We start from the raw sequence: 27,086 nt of genomic DNA on the forward strand, positions 1-27,086 counted from the left end.
TAAAGTTATGGAAAAGGGTTTACTGTATAAACGTGGCAACTACTCTCTTTCCATGAAAAGAAAACCGGGGCTGGTTTTCAGGCCTTTTGGGTGGGTTTTGAGTGATTATTGAGCTATAATTGTTTTCCTAGTCTCACACACTTCCCCAGGCTCTGGGACAGTGCTGTTTAGAAAAAAAGTTAGCTAGCTGATGGATGCAAACAATGTTCTCCGCCAAAAACAAAGCAAAATGACATCTGTTTCACTAGCTAGGTGTCATCATCTAAAAAAAACGTAATTTATATAACAGTTTCCGTATTTGGTTGATGATGGTCGGACCCGATGCGGTCAAGCCACACGAGCCAGATGAAGATAGCTACTGAATGTAGCTGCTTATAAATATTAGCTTGGGGCAAGAGGCCTGCCTAGCTGGCTAGCTTGTTTAGTTTGTTATTTTCAATAGTAGGACAACAAGTGGCTGCCTAGCTAGTACTTAGTCACGTTGATTTCTAAATAATTGCTAACAATTTTGAAAATGATTGCAGCTTCTCTGGTCATTGTTTTCAGGCTAGTTGCATTGTTCTAGCTACAGTAGCTAAGTACCAAGCTAAAGCTTGCTAGCTAGCTACCTCAAAAGTTGCTAATAACATCAAAGATATTTGTGACTGACTTTGTCATACTGAAAACCAGAGTCAATGTAGTAGGGAGACGGCCTACCTCCAGTTTCTAAACTGTCATCAATGTTGACACAATGCTTGATTATTATTCTGGATTTTGAATTGCTAGGATGAATCAAGTGCAACTGCTTGGGATGTGGCTGGCAGCAGGGACTCTCGAAGCAACAGGATCACCATCCTTTCTTCTCTGCCTGTGGGATGGTTGCATGTCAGGAACCTTATGGTCGGAGAGAATGTTGGACTAACTAGCTAACATTTTTTATCCTGATAGTTTAATCCTGATCTTATGTCAAATGCTCACTCAAACGTTTTCCCATTCAGTGAAACAAATAACTTTGGCTTATTAAAAACGCGGTATTGTAATCACATCGTGTCAAATGCACACAAAGAAAAATGTTATGTGCAGTATGTAAACTTAACATGACGAACAGGAATTACATGTACTCTCACGGGTGGCCAATAAGGTCTGAAAGCCATGCCACTACTAAGCCACGCCTCCTGAAAATAACCTGAGGATTAATATAAAAAGAACAAGCTGCTAGGTCAACCCGTCATGAAAGTAAATAATACCCAACTGATGGTTAAATGAACCCGTGTTTGGGAAATCTTAACAACCCAACATGTTGGGTTATTCACGCAACCCAACTGGCTGGATCAAAATAACCCAACGTGGGTTCTGTTTTATATTCACCCAGCACTGGGTTACCAAATAATCCATATTGGGTTGTTTTTAAACCAGCATGTCTTAGTGTAGACAAGACAGAGACAAGTCATAAACAAAACATAGACTTGATCACACAGGGACAAGAAATTGTGGCCAACTGAAAAGCATTTATTAATAAGTTTCTGTCCCACTGTTCCATTGCTACCATCAGCCATTAAAGATGATCACACAAACGTTTTCCCATTCGGTCGAACAAATAACTTTGGCTTATTACAAACGCTGTATTGTAATCACATCGTGTGCGGTGTGTGTGCCTGTTTGCAGAGTTTTTTTTACAGCTTTGACAGTGCTACTGACCATAGTGGTGGCTCTTGACTTCAATGGATTGCGCATGCAAATTCAGTGCACACAACATTCTATAATAGACTTGTGTTTTTTGAAGTGTCAAATAAAAATATTTTGTGACGTCAAATAGTGTTATTTGACGTGTATCTTTTGTGTGTCTTTGGCAATCTGAAAATAATGTATTAATACTTTTCTGTTCCACTAATAAAATGTAAATGTACTTTTGTTTTACAGAAACATACACTGGTGCAAATTATAACATGGTGATAAATATGACAAACTCTGAGCTATGTGTTGCTTATCAGCCATTGCTAGCATGAGCCATTAAAGATGCTCACACAAATGTTTTCCCATTCGGTCGAACAAATAACTTTGGCTTATCGGGATCTATACAGGGAAAATATGTGGACTAATTTAACTCTCGGACTCAAACATCTTCTTCCTGCCATCCATGCCAGACTTGTCTTCAATGTTCTGACGCCAGTCTCCAACATTACGCAGTTCCTTATCCTGTAATAGCAACATAGTCAAAGGTTCAGGGTTTAGAATTCACTAAATGGTGTCCATGAAACCTTGAGATAATAGAGTGGTGAAGGCAAAGAAGGCGGCTTGTTTGTCATGTCACATGATCCCTAACCACAGATCTACTGTAGATGAGCCTTGACCCTTCTCCCAATCCTACTTACAGTAGGGGGATAAAAATATATCTTACCCTGTATTAGGGGTTTGGGGCAACTCTATACAAAATCAATCAGTCTTATTAACATAGGCACCCTCTGCTGAGCTTATCTATGAACACATTTCAGTAAGACCAACCTCTTACAATAGAACATAATAACAAGGCCTCAGGTTTGACAATAACAATGTCTCCCAATGGGTCACCTTGGACACCCAGAACTAAAATCTTGTGTAATTGCGTCAGATGCTCGATTGAGGGGGAGACGTGTTAGAAAATGTGCTAATGAGACAAGTTAAGTCTCCACCCCTCTAAACGGAAACTCTCAGACAATTTTCGGCAAGTCTATGGTCCAAATGTACCCTCCCCTTCTGAAATTCGAAAGACTTCCGAAATTGTGATTTGTCTAAATGATCAGTGACTCAAAATAAGTGCACCAGAACAAAGTTAGTCGATGAGACAACTCTACAATATAGTGTTATGTTATTGAACAGTTACACACCTCTTCTTTCACCTCCTTCTTCACTTGTTTCAAGTTGGCTCTCAGATCCATGGACACCTTGTGCTTGGAGCCCAGCAGAGCCTGGAGCATAGCATCAGCAGACATACGCACTTTCCTCAAAGTTGGCTTCTTGAACTTGCCCTTCAAGTCAATAACTTTAATGTTCAAATCTTCAATCTGGTCAATGGAAGAAGAGAACAACAACTGTCACCACATTGTTGCTACTGATGGAATGGATTTCAAGTTTTAGGAGGTGTGAGGGAAAGTGAATTTGATATACCTCCTTAGTGGCTTTGTTCACTTTGCTCTCCAGGTCATATCTCTCCTCATCTATCACGTCAATCTTATGGTGTAACTCTTTCAAGAACTCCTGAGGTGATATCAACAAATATCAGACATTAATAATCAGCATCATAATGATAATACAACTACTAATATTCTTATTATTTTTATTATATAATAGTGAAAACGTTATTCAACACGTTTGAATACAGCAACAAATGTTGTAATCATCTTTATACAAAGGCACATCCACCCCCCCCCCCCCCTCCAAATAGATTTAGGGATAGACCAAACTTTGATTGTGGAGTGAAATGCCACATTAAAGATGCACTCCAGATATTTTTTAATCTTTCCTGTTGAAAACTATATCCCAAGTACATTTTCTTTACACAACTGCAAACTTCAATGAGTAGGGCATTCAAGGAGTTTGTCTGATGTGATGAAATCGGCCACCCCCCTTGCTTGAGGAATATCATGTAATTATTTGATTAGTTGTTTGGTTTACCATTAACTGTTGAGTACCCCCTGGTAGGGACAGGGGAGGGCAGTTCTCCTCCATCCATCTTATTCTCTCCTGCTCATTCTCCTTTGCCTCTTCTTCCAGTAAGCCTTTAGCAATGGAGAGCATCAAGCTCTGGAGACAATGGAAAGCATGCAGGTTACACTTATGAAAAGCCTAGCCCGACCAGAATCAAGTAGACCTTTTTTGTAAACAGGCTTTCGTGTAAAACTTAACCGTAAGATATGATATTCTTGTGTTCTCCAGTATAACCATTGTATTTATGGTTGCTGACATAGCCGAAGGAAGTAGGGGTGCTGGAGGTGCTGCAGCACTCCCTGATTAATTGAAATAATTTGGGCAAAATTGTATAATTTTTTTTTTTTTACATTTATATTACTCCTGTCTGTACAGACATAAATAAAATACTACACCAGAGAGCATAATTTCGCCACAGAAGATCAAATGCTTCTAAAAATAACTGTGGATTAAGTTTTATCACAAGCATTTACAGACGGGAAGGCCGCAATTTGGGCAGCATGCACACCTAATATGGAACAGATTGTTACGCTGTGGCCATAGACATATAATCCATAGAAGGGTTTTGGAACCTCTAACCCTGGAAATTTGACGGTTAAACTCATGGGTGAGCTAGCAATGGCTGTCAGTCCTGACTTGAAGGGGAACTTCTATTTCTATGGTTGGTTGGCCACTGTCAGGCTATAGGCACGAGCGCATCAAACATCACCGGTGAGTAGCCTAGGCTTCTTCTTCACCATTGGGTGAGTCAGTGCCACTGGAAAGTTTGTTTACTAGCCTAGGCTCTCTTCATTGGCCAGAGCTATTGTTTGAATTTTAGACCAGGTCGTTTTTATTGCTCTCAGTTTGTCACGGTCAGAGTATAAAAAATATATAAAAAACATAAAAATATATTCTGGTAATGTCTTCTATCATGTAAATGACGTAGAATTGCATGGAATTAGTTTTTAAAAGGCCTTTTTTTCAGACCCGAAAAACGCCTCAACTGTATACCACTGTACGCAAATGCAATGTATTGATAAAGGAGTTTTTTTCACTCTCCCCCCCCTCCCCCCACCAGCACCCCCAACTCAAAGAATGTTCCCATGGTTGCTACTGCAGTAAAAAAAAATATATAATAAAACAACGATTAACATCAGATATTTGAAAATGTTTACCTTCAGGTAATGCCTCCGACTCGAAGACATCTTTTTCCTGTGGAGGTATAATATATTGTTTGATTTTAAAAAAAGGTTAAGGGAAAAGTTGGACTGGGTCATTTACGTCATAATAAATGTTTGATCATAATCAATGTTCGTTCTAAGTTACTCACTCCGACATCTTGGCGTTTCTTTAATTTCACACCCTGTGAAAAAAGAGAGGTCAATTATTTATAGTGATGGGCACTGATATGGAAAATCTGTATTGATATACAGTGCCTTTGGAAAGTATTCAGACCCCTTGATTTTCCACATTTTGTTAGGTTACAGCATTATTTAAAAATGGATTAAATATTTTTTCCCACTCATCAATCTACACACAATATCTCATAATGACAAAGCAAAAACATGTTAAGAATATTATGCAAATTCATAAGAAATTTAAACAGAAATATCACATTTACAATAGTATTCAGACCCTTTACTCAGTACTTTATTCAACCTTTGGCAGCGATTACAGCCTTTAAGTCTTCTTGGGTATGATTCTACAAGCTTGGCACAGCTGTATTTGGGGACTTCCTCCCATTCATCTTTGCAGATCCTCTCAAGCTTTGTCAGGTTGGCTGGGGAGCGTCACTGCACAGCTATTTTTAGGTCTCTCCAGAGATGTTCAAACGGGTTCAATTACGGGCTCAGCTTGGCCACTCCCTAAACCACTCCTGCATTGTCTGGGCGGTGTGCTTAGGGTTGTTGTCCTGTTGGAAGGTGAACCTTCGCCCCAGTCTGAGGTCCTGAGCACTACGGAGCAAGTTTTCATCAAGGATCTCTGTACTTTGCTCCGTTCATCTTTCCCTCGATCCTGACTAGTCTCCCAGTCCCTGCTGCTGAAAAACATCCCCATAGCATGATGCTGCCACCACCATGCTTCACCATAGGGATGGTGTCAGGTTTCCTCCAGACGTGACGCTTGGCATTCAGGCCAAAGAGTTTAATCTTGGTTTCATCAGACCAGAGAATTTTGTTTATCCTGGTCTGAGAGTCCTTTAGGTGCCTTTTGGCAAACTCCAAGCGGGCTGTCATGTATCTTTTGCTGAGGAGTGGCTTCCATTTGGCCACTCTACCATAAAGGCCTGATTAGTGGAGTGCTGCAGAGATAGTTGTCCTTCTGGACTGTTCTCCCATCTCCACAGAGGAACTCTGGAGCTCTTTCAAAGTGACCATCAGGTTCTTGGTCACCTCCCTGACCAAGGCCCTTCTCCCACGATTGCTCAGTTTGGCTGGGCGGCCAGCTCAGTCTTGGTGGTTCCAAACTTCTTCAATTTAAGATTGATGGAGGCAACTGTTTTCTTAGGGACCTTCAATGCTGCAGACATTTTTTGGTACCCTTCCCCAGATCTGTGCCTCCACACAATCCTGTCTCGGAGCTCTACGGACAATTCCTTCGACCTCATGGTTTGGTTTTTGCTCTGACGTGGACTGTCAACTGTGGGACCTTATATAGACACATGTGTGCCTTATCAAATCATGTCCAATCAATTGACTTTACCACAGGTGGACTCCAATCAAGTTGTAGAAAAAAATCTCAAGGATGATCAATGGAAACAGGATGCACCTGAGCTCAATTTCGTGTCTCATAGCAAAGGGTCTGAATACTTATGTAAATAAGGCATTTCAGGGTTTTTTTCTTCTAAAAACCTTTTTTCGCTTTGTCATTATTGGGTATTGTGTGCAGATTGATTATTGTGTGTAAATTATTTAATCCATTAGAATAAGGCTGTAACGTGACAAAATGTGTAAATAGTCAAGTGGTCTGAATACTTTCCGAATGCACTGTAAGTTGCAGTTTTTGAAATTATATCATATCAGATTTATAAATAACATTGCAATAGTGACATGCGTTCAGGGTAGGCAGGGCGTACCCATGTGATAATCAAATAAAAAAAGCTGTTATGAAAAAAATGTTTTGCTATCCAATGTATTTTCTCAATGATTCTGGTGATTTTATGCTCAAAATCTCAAAATTGTCTAAAACTGCATCAGAACCTAAGAAAATGCACCAGGGTGTTCATGCCTTTCTATCCATCCATTCAAATCCATTAGAATCCTTGACGCGAGATCTTATCTGACTCCAGTCACTGTTAATAGACAGGGTCAGCATGGGCATCACTGCTTTGCCTTGCTTGTAGTAGCTTAAATCGAGACGATTACATATTTTGAGATGCATATTGCATCAACATGTTGTCTGGGTTTTGCCCTGGGGTAAGCTGCCCAGAGGCAACCACCATGACACCATCTCCTTCACTGCTAGCTGTTGGCAGGTGAACAGAGTGAGCACTGGACTGTCCATTTGTCTGAAATGTCAATACCAATTAAAACTTGTTACCCAGACTTTTACACATCTTGGACATTTACTTTTACTTTGTGCACATAAGGAATGGAGTTTACTTGCTAGCTAGCTAAGAGATTCAAAACCAGATGGCTGAAAAGGTAAGAGATAGCTATATTTTGCTAAATAAAGTGATATGTTGTGTATGCTATGTTGTTAAAAATATGTATGCGAGTGTTATAGCTACTATGGATTACTTGTTTTGATCGTTGTTTTCAAACTACACTAGCAGCCAGCTAGCTAGTGTAGCTAGCTTGTATTAAAAAAATTATGACAAAGTGAAAACATGCTTTTAGAAATGTTTGCAAATATATTGAAAATGAAATACAGAAATATCTCATTTACATACAGTACCAGTCAAAGGTATGGACACACCTACTCATTCAAGGGTTTTTCTATGTTTTTACTATGTTCTACATAGTAGAACACTAGTTCAGACACCAAAACTATGAAATAACACATTTGGAATCATGTAGTAACCAAAAAAGTGTTCAATAAATCAAAATATATTTTATATTTGAGAATCTTCAAAGTAGCCACTGTTTGCCTTTGCACACTCTTGCCATTCTCTCAACCAGCTTCATGAGGTAGTCTTTTTTTATTTTTTTATTAAACCTTTATTTAAGTCACCTGGAATTCATTTCAATTAACAGGTGTGCATGGCTGAAAGTTAATTTGTGGAATTTCTTTCCTTCTTAATAAGACTGGTGGAAAAGCATTCCTCATAAAGCTGGATGAGAGAATGCCAAGAGTATGCAAAGCTGTCATCAAGGCAAATGGTGGCTACTTTGAAGAATCTCAAATGTAACATATATTTTGATTTGTTTAACACTTTTTTGGTTACTACATGATTCCATATGTGTTATTTCATAGTGTTGATGTCTTCGCTATTCTTCTACAATGTAGAAAATAGTTTAAAAAAAAAAAAAATCCCTTGAATGAGTAGGTACTGTAAGTATTCACACACCTGAGTCAATATTTTGTAGAAGCACCTTTGGCAGTGATTACAGCTTTGAGTCTTTCTGGGTAAGTCTGTAAGTGTTTTTCATACCTGGATTGTGCAACATTTGCCTATTATTCTTTTCAAAATGTTTCAAGCTCTGTCAAATTGGTTGTTGATCATTGCTAGACAACCATTTTCAGGTCTTGCCATAGATTTTCAAGGAGATTTACGTCAAGACTGTAATTTGTCCTGCTGAAAGGTAAATTCATCTCCCAGTGTCTGGTGGAAAACACACTGAACCAGGTTTTCCTATAGGATTTTTCCTGTGCTTAGCTCCATTCCATTTTTTTTTTTATCCTGAAAAACCCCACAGTCCTTAATGATTACAAGCACACCCATAACATGATGCAGCCACCACTATGCTTGAAAATATCGAGAGTGGTACTCAGTAATGTGTTGTATTGGATTTGCCCCAAACATAACACTTTGTAATCAATATTACTTTAAAGTGCCTTGTTTTGGAATATTTATATTATGTACAGGCTTCCTTCTTTTCACTACAATGTTGTTGATCTATCCTCATGGCCTCCCTAAATCCCTAAGCGGTTTCCTTCCTTTCTGACAACTAAACTCCTGTATCTTTGTAGTGACTGGGTATATGGACACATCATCCAATGTGTAATTAATAACTTCACCTTGCTCAAAGGGATATTCAATGTCAGATTCTTTTTATATTTACTCATCTACCAATAGGTGCCCTTCTTTGCGAGTCATCGGAAAACCTCCTGGTCTTTGTGGTTGAATCTGTGGTTGAAATTCACTGCTCGATTGAGCGACCTTACAGATAATTGTATGTGTTGGGTACAGAGATGAGGTAGTCATTCAAAAACCATGTAAAACGCTATTGCACACAGAGTGAGTCCATGCAACTTATTATGTGACTTGTTAAGAACATTTTTACTCGTGAACTTATTTAGGCTTGCCATAACAAAGGGGTTGAATACTTATTGACTCAAGGCACTTCATAATCCCAGTTTGATATTGTGTGTAGGCCAGTAAACAAAATCTAATTTTAAAACTTCTTTGAGATAGGGGGCGGTATTTTGACGTCCGGATGAAAAGCGTGTCCAAAGTAACCTGCCTGCTACTCAGGCCCAGAAACTAAGGTATGCATATTATTAGAAAACACTCTGAAGTTTCTAAAACTGTTTGAATCATGTCTGTGAGTATAACAGAACGTATTTGGCAGGTGAAACCCCGAGGACAAACCATTCCGATTTTTCTTTTTAAGTCACTCTTTTCAATGGGAATCCAGAATTCTAAGCGACTTTCTTGCAGTTCCTATCGCTTCCACTGGATGTCAACAGTCTTTAGAAATTGGTTGAGGTTTTTCCTTTGAGAAATGAAGAAGCAGCACTGTTCAGAACGAGGGTAGAGGGAAGTGTAATCTTTGTTAGAGGCGCGTGACCTGAAAGCTCGCTACACTTTGTTTTCCTCCGGTATTGAACACAGTATATCCCGTCTTAAATTTTATTGATTATTTATGTTAAAAAATACCTACTGTTGTATTAGGAAAGTAGTTTGAAATGTTTGGACAAAGCTTACAGGTAACTTATAAGATATTTTGTAGTCATGTTGCGCGACTTGGAACCGGTGTTTTTCTGGATCAAACTCGCCAAATAAATGGACATTTTGGATACATATTGACAGAATTAATCGAACAAAAGGACCATTTGTGATGTTTATGGGACATATTGGAGTGCCAACAGACGAAGCTCGTCAAAGGTAAGGCATGAATTATATCTGTATTTCTGTGTTTTGTGTCGCGCCTGGTGGGTTGAAAAATGATTGTCTGTGTTTGTTTGCTGGGGTGCTATCCTCAGATAATAGCATCGTTTGCTTTCGCCGTAAAGTATTTTTGAAATCTGACATGTTGGCTGGATTCACAACAAGTGTAGCTTTAATTTGGTGTATTGCATGTGTGATTTCATCAAAGTTTAATTTTTATAGTCATTTATTTGAATTTGGCGCTCTGCATTTTCACTGGATTTTGGCCAGGTTAATGTCCCACCTATCCCAGAGAGGTTTTAATACATTTTACATTTCGGTTGTAACACAAAGTGTGGAAAAAGTCAAGGGGTGTGAATAGTTTCTGAAGGCACTGTATATGTATCATTGATGTTGTGTTATATTTTTGATGTCTGTGATCTTAAAGCCATGTATCTGATTAGCTAGCTAGCCAGCTAGTCTACTTCAAACTAGTGGCACGGAATAGCCATGGACATTGGAAGAAATGTAGATCCATGGTAAAAGGCTTTGGAGTTTGCGTTGAATTATTCAGATGAAATGTGTTCATATGTTGGTATTTCAGTGCCAGCTATCAGTTGTAACTGGATGCTACATCGGTCTATGGCTGAACTGTTTTGAGAAGTGTGTCATTTTGTCGGATGAAATTTAAATATGCCGCCATCGGAGGCTATCAATTGTGTATCTTGGGTACATTGATATTTATAGTACATTTGGTGGAAATTGTTTGTCAATTTCGTTTAATAGCCTATGTCACTGGTTGTTGGAGCTATCTGTTGTTTGGTGAACTTAGACTTCATCAAGGTTTGTGAGTAAATCTGTCTTTGATAATAGCTCGTGCTTACCTGGCCACTGACCTCACTGCATCGCAATGGTGTTAATTTTCTGCTCACTTCAAAGGCTTTGTGAAGTCCAGAGAGCTATTTGTTGATTGCGCATTGTGCCAGATGGGAACGTTTTTGAGGCCTTAACCTACCTAACCAGTTTCAATACAATGAGAAGTTCATCAGCAAGCAAGTTGATAGCCTGTGAGAAGGTCTGTGAAAGAGTTTTGTGCCTACAGGAACAGTCATGTACGTACAGTATATTGTACTGTAGGTTAACAGCATGGATAAATCGATGTGTTATATAATGCCGCCGGAGGAGATGGCTGCCATTTTATGGGCTCCTAACCAATTGTGCTATTGTGTGTGTTTTCTCACGTTATTTGTACCTTATTTTGTGCATAATGTTTCTGCCACTGTCTCATATGACTGAAAAGAGCTTCCGGATATCAGAAGAGCGAATACTCACCTGGGCAAAGATTTTTCATTAACGAGTCGGACGCGAAGGATAGACTTCAGACACTGGACAAGAACCAAATCCCTGTCATTTGCATGAAGAAGAGATGGAGATATAGGGCTCATAGGTCGGGGTGCCTTGTAAGAATTTGACGGCGAGTGGGTAACACACCTCTACCATTAGCCCTATTAGCCAACGTGCAATCATTTGATAATAAACTGGATGAGCTCCGATCAGACTATCCTACCAACGGGACATTAAAAACTGTAATATCTTAGGTTTCACCGAGTCGTGGCTGAAAGACGACATGAACAGCATACATCTGGCTGGGTTTTCTGTGCATCAGCAAGATAGAACAGCTGCCTCCGGTAAGACAAGGGGTGGCAGTCTGTGTCTATTTGTCAGTAAGCGCTGGTGCACGAAATCTAATATTAATGAAATCTCAAGGTTTTGCTCTTCTGAGGTAGAGTATCTCATGATAAGCTGTAGACCACACTATTTACCAAGAGAGTTTTCGTCTCTATTTTTCGTAGCTGTCTATTTACCACCACAAACCGATGCTGGCACTAAGACCACACTCAACAAGATGTATAAGGCCACAAGCAAACAACACAATTATCATCCATAGGTGGCGCTCCTAGTGGCCGGGGACGTTTAATGCAGGGAAACTTAAATCCGTGCAACCACAGGAAAATAAAAAAGCCTAGACCACCTTTACTCCACACATAGATGTGCGTACAAAGCTCTCCCTCGCCCTCCATTTGGCAAATCGGACCATAACTCTATCCTCCTGATTCCGGCTTACAAGAAAACACTAAAGCTGGAAGTACGAGTGACTCGCCAGTACCCCAACCAGAAGCCATGGATTACAGGCAACATCTGCACTGAGCTAAAGGTTAGAGCTGCCACTTTCAAGGAATGGAACACTAATCCGGATGCTTAAAAGAAACCCAGCTATGCCCTCCGACGAACTATCAAACAAGCAAAGCGTCAATACAGGACTAGGATTGAATCCTACTACACCGGCTCTGATGCTCGTCGGATGTGGCAGGGCTTGCAAACTATTATGGACAACAAATGGAAGCACAACCGCGAGCTGCCCAATGACACAAGAGTACCAGACAAGCTAAATGTGCGCTTTGAGGCAAGCAACACTGAAGCATGCATGAGAACACCAGCTGTTCCAGACAACTGTGTGATCACGCTCTCCGAAGCCAATGTGAGTAAGAACTTTAAACAGGTCAACATTCACAAGGCCGCAGGGCCAGACGGATTACCAGGACGTGTACTCGTAGCATGCACAGACCAACTGACAAGTGTCTTCACTGACATTTTCAACCTGACCAAGACTGTAATACCAACATGTTTCAGACAGACCACAATAGTCCCTGTGCCCAAGAACATAAAGGTAACCTGCCTAAATGACTACCGACCCTTAGCACTCACATCTGTAGCCATGAAGTGTTGAATCTGTTGAATCTTCCTGTTGAATCTGCAGACGTGTTGCTGTGCGTTTTGTTGCTGTGCGTTTTGCTGCCAACTTTACTTTGCTAGCTGACAACTTTACGTTTTTTGTTTTGTTTTGTTTTTAATTACCGTTTATATTTTTTGTTTTTCCATCGCAACTTTTTTCCCTCATTCAACTTTTTCACTCCGGACGCTTTATCTGGACATGGTTCGTCAACACCTTCAACAGCCGAAGCTAAGTAGTAACATTAACATGATGTCTTCTAATTGCAGTCGCTGTACTCATAATATACAGGAGAACGATCGCCTTACGGCGAGAATAGCTGTGCTACAAGCCCAGCTTCAGACGCAATCGTTAGGCAAGGGTAATTTCAGTGTAGGAAAGGAAGAAACAGCGTCTGTGCCACCAGTAAGGACAGATAGTAACGTTAGTATAAATCCCCCCGCACAGTCCCCGCAGCCGGACAACTTTCTCATGGCTTCTGGAGGGAAATGCTGTTGGAATGCTCAACCGGTGTCGCTCATTCAGCCGACATAAACTTTCAACCGGTTCTCCCCATTATGTAGCGAGTCGGAGTCTGAGTCTGAGTCTTCTCTTGTCTCTACTCCTCCCGTTACGGGGTCTGAGACGCCGAAGGCTCCCACCATTAGCTCTGACAAATTGAAAACCCTAGTCATTGGCGACTCCATTACCCGCAGTATTAGACAAAGCGAATCACCCAGCGATCATACACTGTTTACCAGGGGGCAGGGCTACCGACGTTAAGGCTAATCTAAAGATGGTGCTGGCTAAAGCTAAATCTGGCGAGTGTAGAGAGTATAGAGATATTGTTATCCACGTCGGCACCAACGATGTTAGGATGAAACAGTCAGAGGTCACCAAGTGCAACATAGCTTCAGCGTGTAAATCAGCTAGAAAGATGTGTCGGCATCGAGTAATTGTCTCTGGCCCCCTCCCAGTTAGGGGGAGTGACGAGCTCTACAGCAGAGTCTCAGCACTCAATCGCTGGTTGAAAACTGTTTTCTGCCCCTCCCAAAAGATAGAATTTGTAGATAATTGGCCCTCTTTCTGGGACTCACCCACAAACAGGACCAAGCCTGACCTGCTGAGGAGTGACGGACTCCATCCTAGCTGGAGGGGTGCTCTCATCTTATCTACCAACATAGATAGGGCTCTAACTCCTCTAGCCCCACAATGAAATAGGGTGCAGGCCAGGCAGCAGGCTGTTAGCCAACCTGCCAGCTTAGTGGAGTCTGCCAATAGCACAGTCAGTGTAGTCAGCTCAAAAATCAAATCAAATGTTATTAGTCACATACACATGGTTAGCAGATGTTAATGCGAGTGTAGCGAAATGCTTGTGCTTCTAGTTCCGACAATGCAGTAATAACCAACAAGTAATCTAACCTAACAATTCCACAACTACTACCTTACACACACACACAAGTGTAAAGGGATAAAGAATATGTACATAAAGATATATGAATGAGTGGTGGTACAGAACGGCATGGCAGATGCAGTAGATGGTATAGAGTACGGTATATACATATGAGATGAGTACTGTAGGGTATGTAAACATAAAGTGGCATAGTTTAAAGTGGCTAGTGGTACATGTATTACATGAAGATGGCAAGATGCAGTAGATGATATAGAGTACAGTATATACATATGAGATGGGTAATGTAGGGTATGTAAACATTATATTAAGTGGCATTGTTTAAAGTGGCTAGTGGTACATTTTTACATAATTTCCATCAATTCCCATCAATTCCCATTTTTAAAGTGGCTGGAGTTGAGTCAGTATGTTGGCAGCGGCCGCTAAATGTTAGTGGTGGCTGTTTAACAGTCTGATGGCCTTGAGATAGAAGCTGTTTTTCAGTCTCTCGGTCCCTGCTTTGATGCACCTGTACTGACCTCGCCTTCTGGATGATAGCGGGGTGAACAGGCAGTGGCTTGGGTGGTTGTTGTCCTTGATGATCTTTATGGCCTTCCTGTGACATCGGGTGGTGTAGGTGTCCTGGAGGGCAGGTAGTTTGCCCCCGGTGATGCGTTCTGCAGACCTCACTACCCTCTGGAGAGCCTTACGGTTGTGGGCGGAGCAGTTGCCGTACCAGGCGGTGATACAGCCCGACAGGATGCTCTCGATTGTGCATCTGTAGAAGTTTGTGAGTGCTTTTGGTGACAAGCCGAATTTCTTCAGCCTCCTGAGGTTGAAGAGGCGCTGCTGCGCCTTCTTCACAACGCTGTCTGTGTGGGTGGACCAATTCAGTTTGTCTGTGATGTGTACACCGAGGAACTTAAAACTTTCCACCTTCTCCACTACTGACCCGTCGATGTGGATAGGGGGGTGCTCCCTCTGCTGTTTCCTGAAGTCCACAATCATCTCCTTTGTTTTGTTGACGTTGAGTGTGAGGTTATTTTCCTGACACCACACTCCGAGGGCCCTCACCTCCTCCCTGTAGGCCGTCTCGTCGTTGTTGGTAATCAAGCCTACCACTGTAGTGTCATCCGCAAACTTGATGATTGAGTTGGAGGCGTGCATGGCCACGCAGTCGTGGGTGAACAGGGAGTACAGGAGAGGGCTCAGAACGCACCCTTGTGGGGCCCCAGTGTTGAGGATCAGCGGGGTGGAGATGTTGTTACCTACCCTCACCACCTGGGGGCGGCCCGTCAGGAAGTCCAGGACCCAGTTGCACAGGGCGGGGTCGAGACCCAGGGTCTCGAGCTTGATGACGAGTTTGGAGGGTACTATGGTGTTAAATGCTGAGCTGTAATCGATGAACAGCATTCTCACATGGGTATTCCTCTTGTCCAGATGGGTTAGGGCAGTGTGCAGTGTGGTTGCGATTGCGTCGTCTGTGGACCTATTGGGTCGGTAAGCAAATTGGAGTGGGTCTAGGGTGTCCGGTAGGGTGGAGGTGATATGGTCCTTGACTAGTCTCTCAAAGCACTTCATGATGACGGAAGTGAGTGCTACGGGGCGGTAGTCGTTTAGCTCAGTTACCTTAGCTTTCTTGGGAACAGGAACAATGGTGGCCCTCTTGAAGCATGTGGGAACAGCAGACTGGGATAAGGATTGATTGAATATGTCCGTAAACACACCAGCCAGCTGGTCTGCGCATGCTCTGAGGACGCGGCTGGGAATGCCGTCTGGGCCTGCAGCCTTGCGAGGGTTAACACGTTTAAATGTTTTACTCACCTCGGCTGCAGTGAAGGAGAGCCCGCAGGTTTTGGTAGGGGGCCGTGTCAGTGGCACTGTATTGTCCTCAAAGCGGGCAAAAAAGTTGTTTAGCCTGTCTGGGAGCAAGACATCCTGGTCCGCGACGGGGCTGGTTTTCTTTTTGTAATCCGTGATTGACTGTAGACCCTGCCACATACCTCTTGTGTCTGAGCTGTTGAATTGCGACTCGATTTTGTCTCTGTACTGGGACTTAGCCTGTTTGATTGCCTTGCGGAGAGAATAGCTACACTGTTTGTATTCGGTCATGCTTCCGGTCACCTTGCCCTGGTTAAAAGCAGTGGTTCGCGCTTTCAGTTTCACGCGAATGCTGCCGTCAATCCACGGTTTCTGGTTTGGGAATGTTTTAATCGTTGCTGTGGGTACGACATCGTCAATGCACTTCCTAATGAACTCGCTCACCGAATCAGCATATTCGTCAATATTGTTGTTGGACGCGATGCGGAACATATTCCAATCCGCGTGATCGAAGCAGTCTTGAAGCGTGGATTCAGATTGGTCGGACCAGCGTTGAACAGACCTGAGCGCGGGAGCTTGTTGTTTGAGTTTCTGTTTGTAGGCTGGAATCAACAAAATGGAGTCGTGGTCAGCTTTTCCGAAAGGGGGGCGGGGGAGGGCCTTATATGCGTCGCGGAAATTAGTATAACAATGATCTAGGGTTTTTCCAGCCCTGGTAGCACAATCGATATGCTGATAGAATTTCAGCCATACCCATTGAGACTGTGTCTGTGCCTCGACCTAGGTTGGGCAAAACTAAACATGGCGGTGTTCGCCTTAGCAATCTTATTAGGATAAAGACCTCCTCCATTCCTGCCATTATTGAAAGAGATCGTGATACCTCACATCTCAAAATAAGGTTACTTAATGTTAGATCCCTCACTTCAAAGGCAGTCATAGTCAATGAACTAATCACTGATCATAATCTTGATGTGATTGGCCTGACTGAAACATGGCTTAAGCCTGATGAATTTACTGTGTTAAATGAGGCCTCACCTCCTGGTTACACTAGTGACCATATCCCCCGTGCATCCCGCAAAGGCGGAGGTGTTGCTAACATTTACGATAGCAAATTTCAATTTACCCCCCAAAAAATGGCGTTTTCGTCTTTTGAGCTTCTAGTCATGAAATCTATGCAGCCTACTCATTCACTTTTTATAGCTACTGTTTACAGGCCTCCTGGGCCATATACAGCGTTCCTCTCTGAGTTTCCTGAATTCCTATCAGACCTTGTAGTCATAGCAGATCATATTCTAATTTTTGGTGATTTTATTATTCACATGGAGAAGTCCACAGACCCACTCCAAAAGTATTTCGGAGCCATCATCGACTCAGTGGGTTTTGTCCAACATGTCTCTGGACCTACTCACTGCCACAGTCATACTCTGGACCTAGTTTTGTCCCATGGAATAAATGTTGTAGATCTTAATGTTTTTCCACATAATCCTGGACTATCGGACCACCATTTTATTACGTTTGCAATCGCAACAAATAATCTGCTCAGACCCCAACCAAGGAGCATCAAAAGTCGTGCTATAAATTCTCAGACAACACAAAAATTCCTTGATGCCCTTCCAGACTCCTTCTGCCTACCCAAGGACGTCAGAGGACAAAAATCAGTTAACCACCTAACTGAGGAACTCAATTTAACCTTGCGCAATACCCTAGATGCAGTTGCACCCCTAAAAACGAAAAACATTTGTCATAAGAAACTAGCTCCCTGGTATACAGAAAATACCCGAGCTTTGAAGCAAGCTTCCAGGAAATTGGAACGGAAATGGCGCCACACCAAACTGGAAGTCTTCCGACTAGCTTGGAAAGACAGTACCGTGCAGTACCGAAGAGCCCTCACTGCTGCTCGATCATCCTACTTTTCCAACCTAATTGAGGAATATAAGAACAATCCAAAATTTATTTTTGATACTGTTGCGAAACTAACTAAAAAGCAGCATTCCCCAAGAGAGGATGGCTTTCACTTCAGCAGTAATAAATTCATGAACTTCTTTGAGGAAAAGATCATGACCATTAGAAAGCAAATTACGGACTCCTCTTTGAATCTGCGTATTCCTCCAGGGCTTAGCTGTCCTGGATCTGCACAGCTCTGCGAGGGCCTGGGATCGGGAGAGACACTTAAGTGTTTTAGTACTATATCTCTTGACACAATGATGAAAATAATCATGGCCTCTAAACCTTCAAGCTGCATACTGGATCCTATTCCTACTAAACTGCTGAAGGAGCTGCTTCCTGTGCTTGGCCCTCCTATGTTGAACATAATAAACAGCTCTCTATCCACCGGATGTGTACCAAACTCACTAAAAGTGGCAGTGATAAAGCATCTCTTGATAAAGCTGTTGCGCAGCAACTCACTGCCTTTCTGAAGACAAACAATGTATACGAAATGCTTCAGTCTGGTTTTAGACCCCATCATAGCACTGAGACTGCACTTGTGAAGGTGGTAAATGACCTTTTAATGGGGTCAGACCGAGGCTCTGCATCTGTCCTCGTGCTACTAGACCTTAGTGCTGCCTTTGACACCATCGATCACCACATTCTTTTGGAGAGACTGGAAACCCAAATTGGTCTACACGGACAAGTTCTGGCCTGGTTTAGATCTTACCTGTCGGAAAGATATCAGTTTGTCTCTGTGAATGGTCTGTCCTCTGACAAATCAACTGTACATTTCGGTGTTCCTCAAGGTTCCGTTTTAGGACCACTATTGTTTTCACTATATATTTTACCTCTTGGGGATGTTATTCGAAAACATAATGTTAACTTTCACTGCTATGCGGATGACACACAGCTGTACATTTCAATGAAACATGGTGAAGCCCCAAAATTGCCCTCGCTAGAAGCCTGTGTTTCAGACATAAGGAAGTGGATGGCTGAAAACTTTCTACTTTTAAACTCGGACAAAACAGAGATGCTTGTTCTAGGTCCCAAGAAACAAAGAGATCTTCTGTTAAATCTGACAATTCATCTTGATGGTTGTAAAGTCGTCTCAAATAAAACTGTGAAGGACCTCGGCGTTACTCTTGACCCTGATCTCTCTTTTGACGAACATATCAAGACTGTTTCAAGGACAGCTTTTTTCCATCTACGTAACATTGCAAAAATCAGAAATTTTCTGTCCAAAAATGATGCAGAAAAATTAATCCATGCATTTGTTACTTCTAGGTTAGACTACTGCAATGCTCTACTTTCCGGCTACCCGGATAAAGCACTAAATAAACTTCAGTTAGTGCTAAATACGGCTGCTAGAATCCTGACTAGAACCAAGAAATTTGATCATATTACTCCAGTGCTAGCTTCCCTACACTGGCTTCCTGTTAAGGCAAGGGCTGATTTCAAGGATTTACTGTTAACCTATAAAGCGTTACATGGGCTTGCTCCTACCTATCTTTCCGAGTTGGTCCTGCCGTACATACCAATACGTACGCTACGGTCACAAGACGCAGGCCTCCTAATTGTCCCTAGAATTTCTAAGCAAACAGCGGGAGGCAGGGCTTTCTCCTATAGATCTCCATTTTTATGGAACAGTCTGCCTACCCATGTGAGAGACGCAGATTCGGTCTCAACCTTTAAGTCTTTACTGAAGACTTATCTCTTCAGTAGGTCATATGATTGAGTGTAGTCTGGCCCAGGAGTGTGAAGGTGAACGGAAAGGCTCTGGAGCAACGAACCGCCCTTGCTGTCTCTGCCAGGCCGGTTCCCCTCTCTCCACTGGGATTCTCTGCCTCTAACCCTGTTACAGGGGCTGAGTCACTGGCTTGCTGGTGCTCTTTCATGCCGTCCCTAGGAGGGGTGCGTCACTTGAGTGGGTTGAGTTACTGACGTGATCTTCCTGTCTGGGTTGGCGCCCCCCCTTGGTTTGTGCTGTGGTGGAGACCTTTGTGGGCTATACTCGGCCTTGTCTCAGGATTGTAAGTTGGTGGTTGAGGATTTCCCTCTAGTGGTGCGGGGGCTGTGCTTTGGCAAAGTGGGTGGGGTTATATCCTTCCTGTTTGGCCCTGTCCGGGGGTTTCTTCGGATGGGGCCACAGTGTCTCCTGACCGCTCCTGTCTCAGCCTCCAGTATTTATGCTGCAGTAGTTTATGTGTCGGGGGGCTAGGGTCAGTTGGTTACCTGGAGTACTTCTCCTGTCTTATCCAGTGTCCTGTGTGAATTTAAGTATGCTCTCTCTAATTCTCTCGTTCTCTCTTTCTTTCTCTCGGAGGACCTGAGCCCTAGGACCATACGTCGGGACTACCGGCCGTGGTGACTCCTTGCTGTCCCCAGTCCGCCTGGCCTTGCTGCTATTCCAGTTTCAACTGTTCTGCCTGCGGTTATGGAACCCCTACCTGTCCCAGACCTGCTGTTTTCAACTCTTAATGATCGGCTATGAAAAGCCAACTGAGATTTATTCCTGATTATTATTTGACCATGCTTGTCATTTATGAACATTTTGAAAATCTTGGCTCTCTCTAATTTTCTCCTTCTCTCTTTCTTTCTCTCGGAGGACCTGGGCCCTAGGACCATGCGTCGGGACTGCCGCCCGTGGTGACTCCTTGCTGTCCCCAGTCCGCCTGGCCTTGCTGCTAGTCCAGTTTCAGCTGTTCTGCCTGCGGTTATGGAACCGCCACCTGTCCCAGACCTGTTGTTTTTCAACTTTTGATGATCGGCTATGAAAAGCCAACTGAAAATTATTCATGATTATTATTTGACCATGCTTGTCACTTATGAACATTCTTGAACATCTTGGCATAGTTCTGTTATAATCTCCACCCGGCACAGCCAGAAGAGGACTGGCCACCCCTCATAGCCTGGTTCCTCTCTAGGTTTCTTCCTAGGTTTTGGCCTTTCTAGGGAGTTTTTCCTAGCCACCGTGCTTCTACACCTGCATTACTAGCTGTTTGGGGTTTTAGGCTGGGTGTCTGTACAGCACTTCGAGATATTAGCTGATGTACGAAGGGCTATATAAAATAAAATTGATTGATTGATTGAAGTACTTTGAACGGCTGGTCACGGCTCACATCAACGCCATTATCCCAGAAACCCTAGACCCACTCCAATTTGCATACCGCCCCAACGGATCCACAGATGATGCAATCTCTATTGCACTCCACACTGCCCTTTCCCCCCTGGACAAAAGGAACACCTACGTGAGAATGTTTTTCATTGACTACAGCTCAGCGTTCAAAACTCAGCGCTCATCACTAAGCTAAGGACCCTCGGACTAAACACCTCCCTCTGCAACTGCACTTCCTGACGGGTCGCCCCAAATGGTAAGGGTAGGTAACATCGCGTCTGCCACGCTGATCCTCAACACGAGGGCCCCTCAGGGGTGCGTGCTCAGTCCCCTCCTGTACTCCCTGTTCACTCATGACTGCAAGGCCAAGCACGACTCCAACACCATCAATAAATTTGCCGACAACACAACAGTGGTAGGCCTGATAACCGACAACGATGAGACCGCGTATAGGGAGGTCAGAGACCTGACAGTGTGGTGCCAGGATAACAACCTCTCCCTCAACATGATCAAGACAAAGGAGCTGATTGTGGACTACAGGAAACGGAGGGCCAAGCATGCCCACATTCTCATCGACGGGGCTGTAGTGGAACAGGTTGAGAGCTTCAAGTTCCTGGTTGTCCACATCCCAAACGAACTGTCATGGTCCAGACACACCAAGACAGTCATGCAGAGGGCACGACAATGCCTACTCACCCTCAGGAGACTGAAAAGATTTGGCATGGGTCTTCAGATCTTAAAAAAGCTGCACCCTCGAGAGCATCCTGACTGGTTTCATCACTGCCTAGTATGGCAACTGCTCGTCCTCTGACCGCAAGGCACTACAGAGGGTAGTGCGTACGGCCAAGCTTCCTGCCATCCAGGACCTCTATACCAGGCGATATCAGAGGAAGGCCCTAAAAATTGTCAAAGACTCCAGCCACCCTAGTCATAGACTGTTCTCTTTGCTACCTCACGGCAAGCGGTACCAGAGCGCCAAGCCTAGGTCCAAAAGGCTTCTTAACAGCTTCTAACCCCAAGCCATAAGACTCCTGAACAGCTAACCAAATAGCAACCCAGACTATTTGCATTGCCCCCCCACCCCTCCCCATTTTTATGCTCCTGCTACTCTGTTTATTATCTATGCATAGTCACTAACTCCACTGTACCTACATGTACAGTACATATTGTCTCAATTACCTTGACTAACCTGTGCCCCCGCACATTGACTCTGTACTGGTACCGCCTGTATATAGCCTCGCTATTGTTACTTTATTGTTGCTCTTTAATTGTTGTTTTTCTATTTTCATTTATTTTATTTTTTTATTTGTATTTATTTGTTTACTTCAGTTTGTTTAGTAAATTCTTTCTCAACACTTATTTTTCTTAAAACTGCGTTGTTGGTTAAGGGCTTGTAAGTAAGCATTTCCCTGTAAGGTCTACACCTGTTTTATTCAGCGTATGTGACAAATAACATTGTATTTTATTACGATATGCCTATCTCATATCGATACCAATATTATATCGAATTATTGATATTGGTGCCCACCCCAAATTATTTCATATACATTTCCAACTCATTTAGTACAATTACTTGCCAATGAGAAATTACCTGCTTTTTTTCCCATTGCTGCAGAAATGTTTCAAATTTTTGTATTTGAAAGTGAAATCTTGTTTGTATCATGAATTAGGTTAGGATTTACTTGGCAACTTTTTGTTATAAACTACCTGGTTTTGTTTTACAGTGGAAAAAAATAAGAATAAATTTCACCATTATGTCAACTTATGTGTCACGTTCCTGACCTTATTTCCTTTGTTTAGTCTTTGTTTAGTTGGTCAGGACGTGAGCTGGGTGGGTATATTCTATGTTATGTGTTTCATTGGTTTAGGGTTGTCTAATTGGCCTGATATGGTTCTCAATCAGAGGCAGGTGTTTTACGTTGTCTCTGATTGGGAACCATATTAAGGTAGGCTGTTCTCACTGTTTGTTTGTGGGTGATTGTTCCTGTTCGTGCGTTATTTGTGTTTTATATATTCTCAAGTTCAGGACTGTAGCGTCGTTGGGTTTCGTTTTGTTCGTCTTAAAAAAAGTATTCAAATAGATATGGATACATACCACGCTGCGATTTGGTCCTCCTCTCCTTCAACCAACGACGAGAGTCGTTACATTATGTGACGTAACTATAATGGTTAAAGGTCTTAACTTTTGACATATTCTATTGAGAGTATGAGTATCGAACTATCAAATAGTTTGTGTTTTCCATTCCTGTTCAGATTAACGTTGATGGAACGTGGGAGGATACCACATACCAAAAATAATTACACATGACTGTGTTCACCTAACCTAAACAGATGTACCAATTAACCTCTCCCGGAATCTCTTAAGGAGGACCGTGCAGAAGTCATGCCAAGTTGAGTCACCTAGGAATGTCCCTATACAGTAGATTTTGCCATAAGTGATCCGCTAAGGGGAAACACTATAGCCTACCAATGCAAGTGAGGGCCATTTGGCACTGGAAAAAAGAAGCAGGGTCTAAATTAGGATAAATATATGAGAGCCAGCTGTTATCCATGAGAAGTGCCGTAATGGAAGGCTGGGAGATTATCAACAACCTGATACCACCTCTGTTGATGCCCACCTTACCCTCTAGAACATCCCTGGGATGGCAGAGACGTTACACACCATCTGAAATAAAGGCTCCCCTGCCTGCAACAGACCAATGAGACCACTCCAGTGCTTCAAGACTTAACATAACTACTTTGAGTTGGTGTTTAAACACCTATGGTCAGAACTGATGTCAAATACCACAATAAAAGCCCCTGGATAAATCTGCTAAACCTAAATCTCCTATAAACATGTATTGTGAATTTGATAATCCCAGTGCTTTCGTAAAGGATTAGATGTGGCTTTGACTCTTCTTCTTTGGCAGATGGTGCCATGGACAGTGACTATCCTCAGTAAAAATCAAAGAGGCTTATCAGCTGGGGAAGTTTGAAAGGAAACAGCTTTCAAAGATGGTCATCATCAGAGACATTGATATCAGTGAAAAACATATCTAATTCCTCAAAATAAACATAAAAAGTAGATCTGTGTTCTCCTTGTAATGAACACGAGGGGAGACAGAGAGCTGGTTTAAACCGCAGTGCAAAGCAAGTGTTTTTTGCAAAGGACCACAGGAGGATGCAGGTAACTGGGTCCAGGGACAGGCAGAATGTCATACACAGGGGGTCCAAAAGGGCAACAGTACAGGCAGGGAAAAGGCTAGTAACGTAGTCCGGGAGATCAGGCAATGGGTAGAGAACAGGATATCCAGCTAAAGTACAGGCAGGGAATAGGCATCGTTAATGAGGCAGGCAAAAACTCATCATACACGGGAGGCGTGCATCATGGGCAACCCAGAGCGCTGAAAGACATGTGTCACAAAACAAACAATATCTCACAGTGACGGGGTGCAAAGAACTGAACTAAATAGTGTGTGATAATGATAATGACATAATGACAGGTGTGTGAACAGGTGATTAGAATTCAGGTGATTGGGATCTGGAGAATGAGCTGCGTTCAGGAGATCCAGGTGTTTGAGAGTGTGAACTGGAAAGTGTGCTGGAAAGTGAGCTGCGTTCAGGGGATCTACGTGTTTGAGGGTGTGATTTGGAAGCAGACGTTACACCCCTGACCAAAAGGGAACTCTTCTTGTTGTACTTTGGATATGTACACATCTTTAGAAAGACATTATTTGAGGGTATTGCATACTAAAATGTATCAACGCATGTGATAAAAAACCATTTCAGTGACATGAGTGTTGGTATCATTGCAGATACATAAAACCATGGAATATCAACATGCAGCCTTCAATGCTTGAAGTTAACTTCACACTTGATTAAACACTGATATACAAATGCAGTGACTTCATTCAGCACACAAAGACATGTTCAGAAAGCTGACAATCACTGTATCACATTACAATGGCAGGACAAAAGTCTTAACTGATATCACCTCTGTGATAACGTAGTATAATCCTCTATGATCGATGACCTTTATTATGCAAACCCAATTCATCAACCTGACGTAGCTGCTTTACCACGGTACACGCCTTCCCATCCCCACCATCAACATAACCATCCTCAAGTTTGAGATACTCCAGCCGAGCCTTCATCTTTAAAGTATTAGTTACATCAAAATAGTTTGTGTTGACACCAAGATACACACTGGGGGTATTACACCGCAATCCATCAGTTAAAGGTGTCACGTTTCAACACTTTGTCGGACCGCATATCAAGGCAGGTGACTGTATGAACATAGCCCACCTATATCTCCGCAATATTGGTTGGATTACCTCTTTTTTACCTGTTTACCTCAGAAATGGACATGGTGTTGATATTTACAATGTCAAACGGCCCCATAAACACCATCTAAATCTAGAACAACTGAGACACAACTTACTGTAATGTAGAAAGTGCTGGATATCTCTGTCACAAATGTTTGCAAGGTACTTCAATAAAAACATGCTGTAATCATAAACCTTTGGGCAATACATCTGCTTGAAACAACCACTCCGACAGAATTCAAGAAAGCAACACCGCAAAAACCTCCAGGTCCAAACAGATGCATTAAGTCCAAAACCCCAAATATAAAACTAACATAAACCAGCACCAACGGATTTAAAACTAGGAAACAGAAAACGACTAAATGAATAAATCCAACCAATTCACCAGCAGAGCAGGCTGAAAGAATAGCAGTTCTTACCTAAGAGCTAAGTAGGAAGAGGAGAGCGACAGATTTTGGCAGAGGGATGGGTGAGACTGGCTAGTGGGTACAGCAGCAGATGGAATTATAAGATGGTATATATTGCATTCCCCAATGGCTAAGGAAATCCAATCTTTCTGTTTATGGAAGTCAATTTATCCACGGGCCAATAGGCTGGCAAGCAAGAACCCCCTCCTTCACACTTTCCTTTAGACAACAGCCTTATTTAGTACTTCCTTTTTGATTGGTTGTGGGTATCTTGGTTTACTACTGCCAGTTAGATAGGCACCTTTCGCTTAGAAAGTGTGAAGAATTGAGAGACAGGTTTAGAGTTGCTAGTGTGTTTGATAGGGAGATTTAGAAAAACATGTCAACAAAGAAGTGGCGGTGTGATATGGAAGTGTACCACCACCACCAGTTTAAGCAGGGAGAAGAAAAGAGGGAACGGAGGGAACACTCAGTGATGAAAGTTAAGGAGACGGCAGGTGTAAGTGTGACGTGGTAAAAGGTCCCAGGGAATTGGTTTTGTCTGCACAGTGAAGGAGACTGTTCAGGAAGCTGTTAATCAAGTGACCATAGACTTATAATTATCAAGAACTGACAACAGTGTGGCCTACAGTGCAAGCAACTGTAGAGAAACAGTGAGCAGTTAATGGTGATGCAATATATACTGAACAAAAATATGAACCTAACATGTAAAGTATTGGTCCCATGTTTCATAAGCTGATATAAAAGATCCCAGAAATTTTCCATATGCGCAAAAAGCTTATTTCTCTCAAATGTTATGCACAAATTTGTTTACATCCCTGTTAGTGAGCATTTCTCCTTCGCCAAGATAATCCAGCCACCTGACAGGTGTGGCATATCAAGAAGCTGATTAAAAGCATGATCACTGCACAGGTGCACTTTGTGCTGAAAACAATAAAAGGCAACTCTAAAATGTGCAGTTTTGTCACACAACACAATGCTACAGATGAGCGTGCAAATGGCATGTTGAATGCAGGAATGTCCACCAGAGCTATCGGCAGAAAATGTTATGTTAATTTCTCAACCATAAGCCATCCCCGTTTTATAGAATTTGTCAGTATGTCCAACCGGCCTCACAACTGTAACTACGCCAGCCCAGACCTCCCACAGGCTTCTTCACCTGTGGGATCGTCTGAGGGAGGTGGGGGGAGGGATGTTGAGGAGTATTTCTGTCTGTAGTAAAGCCCTTTTGTGGAGGAAAAAAATAATTCTTATAAGCTGTGCCCCTTTCCAGTCATTAGAGCCTTATGAATTCATTTTAATTGACCGATTTTCTTCTATGAGCTGTAACTCAGTAAAATCTCATGAAATTGTTGCATGTTGCATTTATATTTTTGTTCAGTATAGAACAGCATCATGCTTGGGCTTTTCTTTCCAGAACTTACCAGGTAGAGGTGGCGCTGAGCAGTGTTC

The 27,086-nt window shown here is 42.5% G+C and overlaps 1 protein-coding gene across 1 annotated transcript; it reads right to left on the reverse strand.

Moving 5' to 3' along the window:
• Positions 1-1,467: 1,467 nt before the first annotated feature.
• LOC139530218 (troponin I, fast skeletal muscle-like) lies at positions 1,468-25,766 on the reverse strand. Its single transcript, XM_071326424.1, has 7 exons — positions 25,647-25,766; positions 4,976-5,008; positions 4,821-4,857; positions 3,631-3,759; positions 3,124-3,213; positions 2,844-3,020; positions 1,468-2,175 (listed from the first exon to the last, which is right to left on the reverse strand). Exons 2-7 carry the CDS (start codon positions 4,981-4,983, stop codon positions 2,080-2,082), a joined length of 537 nt encoding a protein of 178 aa, XP_071182525.1. The 5' UTR covers positions 4,984-5,008; positions 25,647-25,766; the 3' UTR covers positions 1,468-2,079.
• Positions 25,767-27,086: the final 1,320 nt, after the last annotated feature.

This window comes from Salvelinus alpinus, chromosome 9 (assembly GCF_045679555.1).
Source record: "Salvelinus alpinus chromosome 9, SLU_Salpinus.1, whole genome shotgun sequence".
Taxonomy (NCBI): domain Eukaryota; kingdom Metazoa; phylum Chordata; class Actinopteri; order Salmoniformes; family Salmonidae; genus Salvelinus; species Salvelinus alpinus.

Excerpts from the sequence above, each read along its gene's own strand:
- LOC139530218 (XM_071326424.1), bottom strand. Across the intron at positions 3,760-4,820 it reads GTCGGAGGCATTACCTGAAG|AGCTTGATGCTCTCCATTGC; the intron begins GTAAACATTTTC and ends CATTGTCTCCAG. Across the intron at positions 3,214-3,630 it reads GGGGTACTCAACAGTTAATG|GAGTTCTTGAAAGAGTTACA; the intron begins GTAAACCAAACA and ends ATATCACCTCAG.